Source organism: Myotis nattereri (genome assembly GCF_964212035.1).
Source record: "Myotis nattereri genome assembly, chromosome: 9".
Lineage (NCBI taxonomy): Eukaryota > Metazoa > Chordata > Mammalia > Chiroptera > Vespertilionidae > Myotis > Myotis nattereri.
This window is the reverse complement of record NC_138084.1, coordinates 273,671-286,250: the sequence shown is the minus strand read 5'-3', so window position 1 is coordinate 286,250 and position 12,580 is coordinate 273,671. Positions and strand designations below refer to the sequence as shown.

Below are 12,580 nucleotides of genomic sequence, written 5' to 3'. Positions count from 1 at the left end.
GTCCCTTGTTGCTCTCGGACCCTCTCTCCCCGCCACCACTACAGACAGACTCTACCTTAATGGTCGACGAAGTCTTGGAGCCTCCTTTCTGCTCCCAGAGGCTTTTCTTGCTCATGTCTCCAGCTACAATGTCCTGGGGACAGAAGGAGGACACATCACCCCTGTTGACTGGGAGCCCAAAGCCCTGGGCCCTTCTTTCCTGCCCACCTGCTCCGTGAGGAGGGCTGAGAGCCCAGGGAGAGGCAGGGCAGGGCAGGTTGCACCTTCTGCCTTCACTCTGCCAAGCACCCTTCTCCCCGCGGCCGTCCACCCCCAGGGCCAGCCTGGAGGTCTCAGCCTGGGTGGCCCTCCCCGGGGAGGGGCCTACCTTGCAGGAGGGGCTCTTGGCAGCAGACTGGGCCTGCACCTCTCCCGTCTCCCACCGGCTCTTGGTGCTGGCCACAGCCATGCTGGGCAACTCGATGGAGGGCTGGCGAGCTAACTTGGAGTTCCGGCCAGCAGTCTACAGAGGAGACAGACCCCAATGCCACTTTAGTGAAGAGCCACGTGGGACCCATCAGAGAGCCCAGGGAGCATGTAGGGGACATCCTCTGTGTCTGCATCTCCCCAGCGGTGCGTTCCCCTCCCAGGGCAGGAGCAAGGCTCTGAAAAGGTGTGTGCTCCTCCATCCAGTGTACTTGCGAAGCTCCCCTTGTTCTGTAGAGCATAGGTGATGTGGTGGGACATGAGACAGACCTGGGGCTGTCCTCACGCTGCTCAAGGCATAGGGCTGGAAGAGGATGGGATGAATGGAGGTGTGTTGGCTGGATGGAGGGTGTTGGTTGGATGGAGGGTTGTTGGTTGGATAGAGGGTGCTGGTTGGATGGAGGGTGTTGGTTGGATGGAGGGTGTTGGTTGGATGGAGGGTGTTGGCTGGATGGAGGGTGTTGGTTAGATGGAGGAGTGTTGTTGGATGGAGGGCTATTCGTTGGATGGAGGGTGTAGGTTGGATTGAGAGTGTTGGTTGGATGAAGGGTGTTGGTTGGATGGAGGGTGTAGGTTGGATGGAGGGTGTTGGTTGGATGGAGAGATAGATGTTGGTTGGATGGAGGGTGTAGGTTGGATGGAGGGTTGTTGGTTGGATGTAGGGTGTTGGTTGGATGGAGGGTGTTGGCTGGATGGAGGGTGTTGGTTGGATGGAGGGCTGTTCATTGGATGGAGAGATGTTGGCTGGATGGAGGGTGTTGGCTGGATGGAGGGTGTTGGTTAGATGGAGGTATGTTGGTTGAATGGATGGGTGTTGGTTGGATGGATGGGGATAGGTTGGATGGAGGGCTGTTGGCTGGATGGAGGGGTGTAGGTTGGGTGGAGGACTGTTGGGTGAATGAGAAGAGCTGTATGAACAGAGTGGTGACCCAGCAGAGCAGGAGGGCTAAGCATACCTCGATGGCCTGGGTGTACTGCTCCAGCCGGTCATCAATCTTGGAGATGGGCAGGGCTGGCTCAGACCTCTTCACACTGTTGCTGGAGGGTAAGAGAAGGGTCACACCCTGTGTCCCCTCACTGGGCTTGTAACCCCACCCTGAGCCCCATGGGAGCTCTCTCAGGCCCCCCATCTCCACCCCCTCTCTCGGCCTCTCTTGGAGAACCTCGAGTCCTAGCCTGGGAAGCCATCAGGGTACACACCTCTTCTTGATGGAGCGGCTCAGGGACTCGGTTCTGTCGATGAGCTGTGCAGGGCGACAGAGAAGGAGCCTTGGAGGCCGAGCAAGGCCTCCCCTCCACCCTGCCTGATGGTGTTCTCTGGGTGCTGGGTGGCGGGGAGGGCAGGGGCCAGGGGGACGGCAGAGAAAGAGCAGCAGTGCTCCCTGTTTGGGCTGATGTGGTTGCTTCTGGGGCTGGGAGGAGGGAGAGGCAGCAGCCTTGGGGCTTAACCTACCTTGGTGCTGGGGCTCAGGGGAGGCGAGTTCGGCTCGGTGGTCTCCTCCAAGAGCAAGGGGCTGGGCGCCCTGGGCCGCTGACGTTGCTGGTGCTGGAAAGGAAACAACTGAGCTTATGGGACCTGGATGAGCACCCCCGCCGCACCCCTCCTGCTCCACGTGGAACCTACTCTCTCCCTTGCCTGGGCCTCAGGTCCTTCCCAGCCCTGACATGCTTTGGTTCTGGAATTCTCTGGAGCAGGACTAACCATGCAGAGTCACCCCCCGCCCCAAGGATGTGGGGGCTACACACTGCTAGCTCTCTGGGGGCTGGTCCCACAAGGCCACGGAATGAGCAGGCAGCAGAGACGGACGCAACCCGGCCCTGAGGGACACCACCGTCACCTCCTCAGCCTCCTCAGCCTCTGCTGGGCCCGGGCTGCCCCGGCCGGTCTCCTCTGGGCCCACGGGCTCTGCCTGCTCTGGCCCTGGCTCGTCCTGGGGCTCGGAGTCGGGGTTCAGATGCAGCTCGTCACCATCCTGGTGTCCACAGGGCCTGTGGGAGGAAGAAGGGTGCAGGCTGACCAGGGGTCATCTGATGGCTTGGTTCAAGTCCCTTCCCACTTCCCAGGCTCAGTTCCCTCATCCGTAAGACGGGGCTGGTCAGCCCAGCAGAGTGCTAAGGATCCCCGAGACCCAGGCCCTGGGTGAAGGGGCTGCAGGAACCTATGAGCCAGCCCCTCTCCCCGGGCCCCTTGGGAAGCAGCCCCGACTGCCACAGCCGCACTGAGGGCCACCCCATAACGAGGCTCACCCGGTCTCAGACTCTGGATGGGCTCCTGCCTCGTGTCCTGCTTCCCCTCGCCCACCCTGTAGCCTAGGCTGGCCGGCCCCCGCGGCCGAAGGTGCCCTGCTCTGAGCGTGGCCCGGGGGCGGCTGTTGCGTGGAGTGAGGTGGGGTCTGGGGGTGGTCTAGGGGTTGGTCAGCTGGCGGACAGGCCAGGGCAGGCCCCAGCTAGGACGCATCCTGAGGAGGGGGGCTGACTGAGCTGGCCACAGGGGAGGGGGGGCCAGCCTGCTGGCAGCCAGTTGCTCTGCATTTGAGCGGGACTGAACCTGGAGAAGAAGGTGGGAAATTCTCGAATTTTCCATGATTTCAGGCCCCTTGGTGTTGGTGCCAACCAAGACCCAGACCCACCGCCCAGGGTGGGCCGGGGTCCAGCCAGCGGCAGGCACACAGAGGGCCCATTCAGTCGCAGTGTGTTGGCCGCAGGTGTGGGGGTGCAGGGGGGAGAGCCTGGGTTCTACGGAAGAGCCAAAGCGCCCCCTGCTGTTGAGAATGCCGGCCCGTTGCTGGCTGGGGAGGAAGGAGCCAGGCCATGGCCGCCCTGCAGACCCCAGCCCCACTTCAGAAATGCAGAACGCGCCTCAACTCACAGAGGCAGATGGGGGATGCCGGGGCCCAGAGGGGGTGGTGGGCAGGAGGCTGAGGCAGGACCAGGGCCCCAGCTAGGCAGGCGGCTCGTGAGGGGAGGGAGTCTGCTTGTGGGGACGGGAAGGGCTCTCAGCCACAGCTTGGGCTGCTTGGAGGCCCCGGGAAAGCTGGGGGTCTGGTGATACTCAGGGCGAAGGGAGATCCTGTTCCCCCATGGAAGCTCCTCAGCAGAGCTGGGACCCTGAGCACATGGGGGCCTTGGGCACAGCCTGCACAGCTCAGAGAAGAGCTCAGAGCTGGGGAGGGGGGCAAGCTCGGGGAACAGCCCCCAGCCCTGGGCCCCGGGGAGCTCGGCCCCCACCCCCGTCCGCTCCGGTTCAAACCGGCAAACACGTCTGCACATCTGGAAAGCTTGTCCCCCAGGCCGCCTCGCGGGCCCGCACATCTGGAAATACCTGCTCCCCTCCGTGGGAATGGAGGCCAGCCAGCCCCGAGGGAGGAAGGGGCGGGCGCGGGGGCCAGAGCCTCCATTACGTAAGTGGGCTGCAGATGTGTGCTGATGTGGCAACACCGCCGGCCGCAGCTGGTCTGGATGGGGCCCAGGGCCCTGGGGAGCCCAGGAATGAGATTTCCTCACCGCTCCCGCGGCCCCTCGCCGCCGCCGCGCCGTCTCGCTCTCTTCCTCCCTTTCCCCCGGCCCCCTCCCAGTCGTGGGGCCTTTTCGGGGGGCTGGCTGGGAAGGGGAGCAGAGGGCTATTGCTCAGGCATGTGTTGGGGGGCTTGCAGAGCCTGCCTGAGGCCTCTCTCTCGGCGTTAACCCCTACTTGCCTGGCCTCCTGCTTCCCCTCTGGGCTCTCTCCCTGCAGGGGCTGCCGCAGCTCTGGCTTCTGGGCCCAGTCACCGAACCCCTCGTCCTCCTCCAGCTCTGGGGCCTCCGAGGCCTTCAGCCTACAGGGGAGGGGGGTTGGAGGGGGAGGGAGAGCAGAGAGGCCGAGCTAGGCCAGGGTGCAGGGCAGGCAACCTCTACCCACACCTCCTCCCACTCGAACCATGAGCCACGGAGGCGCTCGCAGGGCCGGACCAGTTCTGCCCAACATCACAGTGTCCCTACGGGCAGGACTGTGTCTCCCCACAGTCTGCAGCTGCCTGAGGCCAAGGCTGCACCTCACCCCATTAAGGCAGGGTTCCCCAAGACAAGGCTATCTCTACCCCATCAGTTTACAATTCCCTAAAAGCTGGGTTCTGTCTCCCCCTTTGGTCAGGGGCTCCCTGAGCACTGGGCTGTGTCTCCTCCTTTGGTCTGGGGGTCCCTGAGCACTGGGCTGTGTCCCTGAGCGCTGGGCTGTGCGTCCCCCTTTGGTCTGGGGGGTCCCTGAGCACTGGGCTGTGTCTCCCCCTTTGGTCTGGGGGTCCCTGAGCACTGGGCTGTGTCTCCCCCTTTGGTCTGGGGGTCCCTGAACACTGGGCTGTGTCTTCCCCTTTGGTGTGGGGCTCCCTGAGCGCTGGGCTGTGTCTCCCCCTTTGGTCTGGGGGTCCCTGAACACTGGGCTGTGTCTCCCCCTTTGGTGTGGGGCTCCCTGAGCACTGGGCTGTGTCTCCCCCTTTGGTCTGGGGGTCCCTGAGCACTGGGCTGTGTCTCCCCCTTTGGTGTGGGGCTCCCTGAGCACTGGGCTGTGTCTCCCCCTTTGGTCTGGGGGTCCCTGAGCACTGGGCTGTGTCTCCCCCTTTGGTCTGGGGGTCCCTGAACACTGGGCTGTGTCTCCCCCTTTGGTGTGGGGCTCCCTGAGCGCTGGGCTGTGTCTCCCCCTTTGGTGTGGGGCTCCCTGAGCGCTGGGCTCTGTCTCCTGCCTCAGCCCAAGTCCCTGTGTGTGGGTAACCAGTGTCCATCTGCCCTCGTAGCTGTGCCCCAGGGCCCTGCCCGGCTCCTTCCCTGGGTGCAGGGGGAGCCTCTGCACCCCGATCCCCTTTGCAGGCCGGGATCCTGGTGCAGGCCGGCTCCCCCTGCCCCCAGCCTCTGGCAGCTCTGCCTAGAACCTGGCCCAGAGGCAGTGACCGCTGCAGGACCCCACCCCGCCCAGAGCTGCTGACTCGGAGAAAATGGAACAAAACAGGCCTGGGAAAGGGGCGATATTGGAAAAACAGCCCAGCCCAGCCCAGCCGGGAGGCCTCCTGGGCCTCGGGCCGGCCAAGTTGGACTCGGTGTATGTGAGTCATCGGCAGCAGGGAGTGTGGGCGGGGGGCTGGGGGCCCCGGGCTGTGCAGCTGGGGTCAGGATCAGTCCATGCAGGGCTGGGACCACTCGAGCTGGCCAGCGCTTGCACCCTGGGAGGGGCTGTGCGTGACTCTGCTGGCCCCAGGCCGGGGCGCCCCTCACCCCGAACACGCCACAGTCCTGCTGCAGCTCTGGGCCTGGCCCCCCGGGTCGCATTGCTGTGGGACCCCAGGGTAGAGCCTGACCACTGCGTCCCCCCTGCCTGGGGTGCAGGACCAGGGCAGCCGCTGGGCAGCTTACAGCTTCTCCTGCTCTGGAGGCTCCGGGGACGGGCTGCCTCCATCCTGGTCCTGGGCCCTCGGGTGCCCGTCTTGCTCCCGCCGACGTCGCTCCCGCGCAGCCTCCTCCTCGTCGTCCAGGCTCCATTGCGTGGCGAGCCTGGGGACATGGAGACATGGTCACCCCTCGGCCCACAGCGCGCATCTCCTACCCAAGCGGGCCCCCGGGGGCTGCCTGTGGGGGCTGACGGCCCCGGCCCTTTCCAGGCCTCAGTTTCCCCATCTTCCAGGCAGAGGCCATGGGAGGTGGTTGAGAAGTTGCCCTCGGCTGGAAGGAGATGCCAGGGTTCTGCAAGCATCTGGCATCTGTGTGGGCCTTGGTGGTGGAGGGGCCCTGGGGTGCAGCCTGGACCCTGGGCCTGAGCAGAGCCAGTGTGGCTTTGACCCCAGGCAGGGAGGATGTGGACAAGGGTCCTTCAGTTCGGAGACCTGGCTGTGGCCACCAGATAGCCCTGCCATTGCCCCACCTGAGTCAGGGGCTTAGGCCTCGCCAATCGGGCACTGCCAGGCTGGGCCAGGCCAGGCAGGGCAGAACCAACTAGGCAGCCGCCTCGCCCTTGTCCACCCTGTGGGGGCTCCTTCCGGTTCCCCAGGAGCATGCTGACTGGGGAGAAAGTGGCCCACCCAGGGCCCAAGGCACAGAGAAGGGGGTGTCCCGCGGAGTCCGCTCACCAACACCACACCACCCCTCTGAGCCCCCCATGGAGTCGAGTCTCTGGGTTGTTTCAAAGATGGAAAACAGACCCACGGCAGCACCAGGCACAAAAGAGCTGCCCCTCACTCAGGGCGACAGCAGGCTGGCCTGGGACCAGGGTCCAAAACCCACCGCCTCTGCCCTGGCCCAGCAGACCCAGACCCTCAGGGTTCAGCTGGCATGGCCTTGCCCACCCCACCTTGTTCCCTTGCAGCCTGGGGAGCCCTGGGTCCCCACTTCTGCAGGGCGCACTGCCCCCCTCCCTCTACCCCACACCCAGGGTCCCAGCCCCTCCTGCCTGTGTCCGCTGCCTGACCCCGCAGCTCTCAGCTCGCTATCTTCGGGCCTCCGCCCCTGGGCCTCCGCCGCCAGCGTGATCTAATCTCTCCTAAGTCTCCTTGGAGCCTCTCAGACAAAAGCCAGGCCCTCCACAGCCTCAGCTCGGGGGCCCACTCTCCCCTGCGGCCGTGGGATTCTGGCCTCCGCACCCCCATCCATCCGCCTCCCACACTCCCGCCCAGGGCTCCAGGGAGCCCCTGATTCCCCACACCTGGTCCCATCACATGGCGCCTGGCCCTCCAACCCCCCTCCCCGTCCCCCGCTCCAGGCCCTGGGAGGGGGCTGCAGGCCCCTTCTGTGTGGAAGGCAGAGCCTGGGGTGCTCTTGGGGCTGTTGGGGACCTGAGTCCCTCCCCTCTGTGCAAACCAGCAGCCCCTCCAAATGGTGGTGGGAGGGCTACCCTGGCTGGGGGGCTATCTTGAGACGGCTCAGGGCGCCCCAGGAGGACACCTGGGAGGGGTGAGACGGCCACTTTGCCCCCTGGCTCCGTGTCCACGCTGCCAGGGGCCTGTTTGTGTTGCAGTGCTTGGGCCAATGCGTGCTGTTTGGGGGTGTGCGGGGACCCGGATGGGGTGTGTGCGAGGCCCCCTACCACACAGGGCCATTCTCCTGCTCCCCAGACCTGTGCACCCAGCTCTGAGGGCTGGGACCCGCAGGGCGCAGAGGCCGCACCGTGTCCAAGGTCTGGACTCAGGTGAGGTCCCTTGGTTCACCCCGCTGGCCATGTGTCCTGGCTGCAGAGCCCCCAGCAGACCTGTGCTGGCTCCCAGCACACATGGCCAGGCCGCCTCGCACACAGACCACACGTTCTCCATGAGCCCCACACAGACTCACGTTCTCCATGAGCCCCACACAGACTCACACGTTCTCCATGAGCCCCACACAGACTCACACGTTCTCCATGAGCCCCACACAGACTCACACGTTCTCCATGAGCCCCACACAGACTCACACGTTCTCCATGAGCCCCACACAGACTCACATGTTCTCCATGAGCCCCACACAGACTCACACATTCTCCATGAGCCCCACACAGACTCACGTTCTCCATGAGCCCCACACAGACTCACATGTTCTCCATGAGCCCCACACACTCACATGTTCTCCATGAGCCCCACACAGACTCACATGTTCTCCATGAGCCCCACACAGACTCACATGTTCTCCATGAGCCCCACACAGACTCACACGTTCTCCATGAGCCCCACACAGACTCACACGTTCTCCATGAGCCCCACACAGACTCACATGTTCTCCATGAGCCCCACACAGACTCACGTTCTCCATGAGCCCCACACAGACCACACGTTCTCCATGAGCCCCACACAGACTCACGTTCTCCATGAGCCCTCACAGACCACACGTTCTCCATGAGCCCTACACAGACCACACGTTCTCCATGAGCCCCACACAGACACACGTTCTCCATGAGCCCCACACAGACCACACGTTCTCCATGAGCCCCACACAGACACACACGTTCTCCATGAGCCCCACACAGACACACACGTTCTCCATGAGCCCCACACAGACCACACGTTCTCCATGAGCCCCACACAGACTCACATGTTCTCCATGAGCCCCACACAGACTCACGTTCTCCATGAGCCCCACACAGACCACACGTTCTCCATGAGCCCCACACAGACTCACGTTCTCCATGAGCCCTCACAGACCACACGTTCTCCATGAGCCCTACACAGACCACACGTTCTCCATGAGCCCCACACAGACACACACGTTCTCCATGAGCCCCACACAGACTCACACGTTCTCCATGAGCCCCACACAGACCACACGTTCTCCATGAGCCCCACACAGACTCACACGTTCTCCATGAGCCCCACACAGACCACACGTTCTTCATGAGCCCCACACAGACTCACACGTTCTCCATGAGCCTCACACAGACTCACACGTTCTCCATGAGCCCCACACAGACTCACGTTCACCATGAGCCCCACTCAGACACACGTTCTCCATGAGCCCCACACAGACACACACGTTCTCCATGAGCCCCACACAGACTCACACGTTCTCCATGAGCCCCACACAGACACACACATTCCCCATGAGCTCTGCACACAGGCCCGCGTAGAAACAGAGCGTAGACCCTTCCCATGTGGGCCTGGACCCCCTCGCTGAGTACACACATGCACACACACACATGCACACACACACACAGACGTGCACGTGCAGATCAGACGTGGGAACAAGGTGAGCACGGAGTGGCAGGTCCCAGCACTGTTTACTGTTTGCTTGCTGTCGCCCTGACAACGGCCCTGGGAGAGGCTAAGCCTCATTTGCTGGGAACGTCCTCCCTGAAGCCCCTCCAAGGGTCACCCCCCATTCCTGCCGCTCCATGGGACCCCCTGAGCCCTCCTGAGGGGCAGAGTGAGGGTGCTGGGTAGGGGTCTCCCCGTGTCTTCCCAAAGCCCCACGCTGGGAGAAGCCACCCCAGCCACAGCCCCTGACCCACAGCCCAAGGACAAGGAGCCTGCTGGGCCCCTTCCCTCCGCCTCCTCCCCCCTCTCCCTCCCCACAGCCCCAGGATGTGAGTAATGCGGCCCCTCCTGGCCCCTCCCATGACCTCAGCCCCTCACTGATCCACAGCTGGGCCCAGTTCTGGGAACTGAGATGGGGGTGGCTCTCTTGGGGTGGGGTGGGGGCCCCTGGCCTGGGAAAGGCGCCCCCGGCCAGAGGCCCAGACCCCTTGGCACGCTCAGCGAGCTGTCAGGACGCTGGCGACAGCCGGCCGCCTGTGGCCCCAGCTCAGCCGCTGCAGCTGCGAGGGATTTGCTGTTCCGAGCAGATGCAATTAGACGATTTCCTGTGTCTGTGCTGGCTCCGCGCGCGAGGCCCAGGGTTCAGCCCGGGGGGGCGCGGGCGTGGGCTTGGCCCCCCTCCCAGCCAGGCTCCACCGCGGGGCCCAGCCCCACCACCTGCACAGACCCAAGGCCCTCAGGCTCCAGGCTCCCGGTCTGAGGGGGGTCCCTGAGTTCAGGGGTTGCCCCTGCTGGCCGGGTCCATTGCCTACTGGGCCCCAACTCAAAGCACGGCCCCCCTCCTTCCTCCACAGCCCCCAGTCCCCACCAACTGCTGACAGCGCCCGTTCTGGGCCAGGCCTGGCCCTCCCAGCTGTCCCACCCCCTCCCTCTCCTTCCTCCCCTGCCCGCAGGGCTGGTTCCAGAAGGGGCTTCAGGCCCTGGTCCTGTCTCGACTCTGCCCCCTGCAGGCAGCTAGTGGGCTGCCCCCTGCCTCTCTGAGGCCAAGGTCTGCTGAGTCCTGGGAGAGCTGGGGGCTTGAGTGCAGGCGGGGGCCACAGGGAGGCCCACCAAGGAGGAACGTCTCCTTCAGGCCCACAGGGACCCTCCTGGCCACAAGGCCCCTGACATCACGGGCTGGGGGCCCGGGAGGACTACGGAGTGGGCTGGTCCCCCTGCCTCGTGCCCAGCCTCCCTGGGGGCTCACACCAGGGGCTGAGTGGACACTGCAGAGCAACAGGCACGAGTGAAGGGACAGTGGAGGGAAACGGCCTCTGAGAGGCCTTCTCAGGGCTGGTTCTGGGGGTGGCGGCCAGCAGCCACCTCCACCTCGCCGGCTGAAAAGAGGGCGCCCCTCGCTGGTTGTGCAATGCCGGGTCCTGGCCCAGGCCGGGGAGGGTCTGCGGGCGTGGCACTGCCCGGGGCTGGCTGTCACTGTTGTGGCAGGGCAGCTGGTGAGGGGGGTGGGGGGCGGTGGGAGCAGAGCTCTGAGCCAGCTAGGGAGCAGGTGGGTGGCAGGTGGGGCACAGGAGCTCGAGGTGCCCTAGGCGGGGGGTGTGGGCACGGCTGCAGCTGCTGGGACCCACCCCATTCCCCTGGCGCCGCTCCAGCTAGCTCCCCCCAGCAGCACCTTTCTGAGGGTACCCGCGCCTGGCTGGGCTGGGCGATGCGACCCTGTCCTGGTGATGGCAGCCTCCTGGGCCAGGCAGATACCCTGCTGGCGCCCCACTGCCTGGGGAAAGTGACCTGAAACTCGGGTCTGAGAGCTGAGCAGGGGTTTGTGGGCCAGGGAGTGGGGAGAACTAAATGCAGGAGGAAGGCCAGAGGCCCGCAGACCCCAGGGTGCTGAGGCAGGTGGGGCTGCTGTGGGGAGATGGGCAGAGGTCCCGTGTCCCCCCCCCCCACGCCCCCAGGGTGGAGCTGCCTGGCAGGTGGCATGCTCGCACAGGTGAGCGTTCTGGAAGGAGGCCCAGCAGGGATGAGGAGGAGGGGACGGGACAGGCCCAGATGCCTGCCCCCCACACCCTGGGGAGCCCGAGGGGGTAGGTTTGGGGGAGGCGCAGAGTTGAGCTGGGGCTTGCAGAGAAGGGGTGCGTGGGGACCCCCTGGAGAGGGTCAATGGGGAGGGACTGCAGGTGAGGAGGGGCAGAGCTCTGGGAGTGAGTCCCCAGGAGCAGGGACGGCCTGGAGCCCCGCCTGGGCTCTCTGCTCCCGTCACGCGCCTCCCGGCTGGAGCTGAGGCAGCCCAGTGTGTTCCTGGACAGTCATGGTCCCACCACCCCTGGGCCTGCCTCAGTGTCCCCACATGTGAGGCCCAGGGAGCTGCTAGCTCCTCCTGACCCCCCCACCCCCCTCCATTGCAATCACTCCCAGGGTGGCTCCAGGATTTGGGAAGATTCTAGGCAGATCCGCTGAGCTGAGGCTCGGGGTCACAGAAGGCTCCTAGCAGGGAGCGGGTGTGGGTGGATGGTGACTGGAGGGGGACGTGAGGTGGGTGGAGGGTGGAGGGAGGGCTGAGTGCAGCGGGCTGAGGGCCAGCCATCCCTCGGTCACCCCGGGAGGGAGGGCACAGGAAGGCCTCCAGGGTGGACGGGAGCTGGGCCGTGGTCGGGCTCTGGGCTCTCGGACCCACCCCTTCCCGGATAAGACCCCAGGCCCGGCCTCTGGCTCCCGGTCGGCACACAGGGGCCCTGACCTCGGCTGGGTGACCCTGAGACGGTCCTGGCAGGCCCGCTCCAGCTCCCCCACCTCGGCTGCTGGGGGGCGGGGGCGGCCTGGGCCAGGAGGAGGCTGGAGCTCGGTAGGGGCAGGCCTGCCATGCCCCACCCGGCGTCCCTCCTGGCCCTGAGAGCCTCCTGGAGGGGACCTCTGTCTGCAGAGCGGGCTCCCCGCAACCAGAGTGACGGCACTCCAAGGCCTGGCGGGCACAGGCTGCCCACAGAGCCGGGCCCTGGCTGGAGCACCCTCCAGGCCACCAGCCCCAGGCTGGGGGCGACAGGGGCACAGTCCAGGCCTCTGGGAGCCCTAAGCTCGTGGGAGAGAGGCTGCAGACAAATGGGGTCCCATCTCTGGTTTTGGGGAGCCTCCCAGAGGAGGGTCAGGGGCATCAGCTCCTTCCCAGCCCCCCAGGGGAGGCGGGCGGAGTGAGCTCAGAGCCGCGCCTCTGGGAGAGGGCTCGGCCGCCTGTTTGTGGGTCTTCACACCCACAGGGACATCAACCTTGTGGTCTCTGTGGGGCTCTGCTGGCCCCTCCGCCCAGCACCCCCTCGTCTTCCCAGCAGGCAGCCCTTGGGGGCCTCTTGTTTGGGGGGGTTGCCCTACCCAGAGCCACCAGAGCCAAGGAACCCCCTTCTGCAAGTCTTTCCTGGCCGCCCCCAGAGAATACCAGGGGGGCACCCCAG

The 12,580-nt window shown here is 65.2% G+C and overlaps 1 protein-coding gene across 11 annotated transcripts in view; it reads right to left on the bottom strand.

The window, feature by feature from the left end:
• The window catches only part of LSP1 (lymphocyte specific protein 1), a 39,231-nt gene that overhangs the window by 10,772 nt on the left and 15,879 nt on the right, over positions 1 to 12,580 (bottom strand). For 6 of the 11 annotated variants that reach the window (XM_081099372.1, XM_081099375.1, XM_081099376.1 and 3 more), the window contains exons 2-9: positions 5,845 to 5,982; positions 4,161 to 4,280; positions 2,304 to 2,454; positions 1,919 to 2,011; positions 1,666 to 1,709; positions 1,422 to 1,503; positions 368 to 502; positions 56 to 133 (exon numbers count right to left, since the gene is read on the bottom strand). In XM_081099372.1, the coding sequence (XP_080955498.1) occupies positions 56 to 133; positions 368 to 502; positions 1,422 to 1,503; positions 1,666 to 1,709; positions 1,919 to 2,011; positions 2,304 to 2,454; positions 4,161 to 4,280; positions 5,845 to 5,982 (841 nt within the window). Of the gene's footprint in view, positions 1 to 55; positions 134 to 367; positions 503 to 1,421; positions 1,504 to 1,665; positions 1,710 to 1,918; positions 2,012 to 2,303; positions 2,455 to 2,712; positions 3,081 to 4,160; positions 4,281 to 5,844; positions 5,983 to 12,580 lie in introns of those variants that run through there. The other 5 variants (XM_081099377.1, XM_081099382.1, XM_081099374.1 and 2 more) reach the window with 2 other exon arrangements.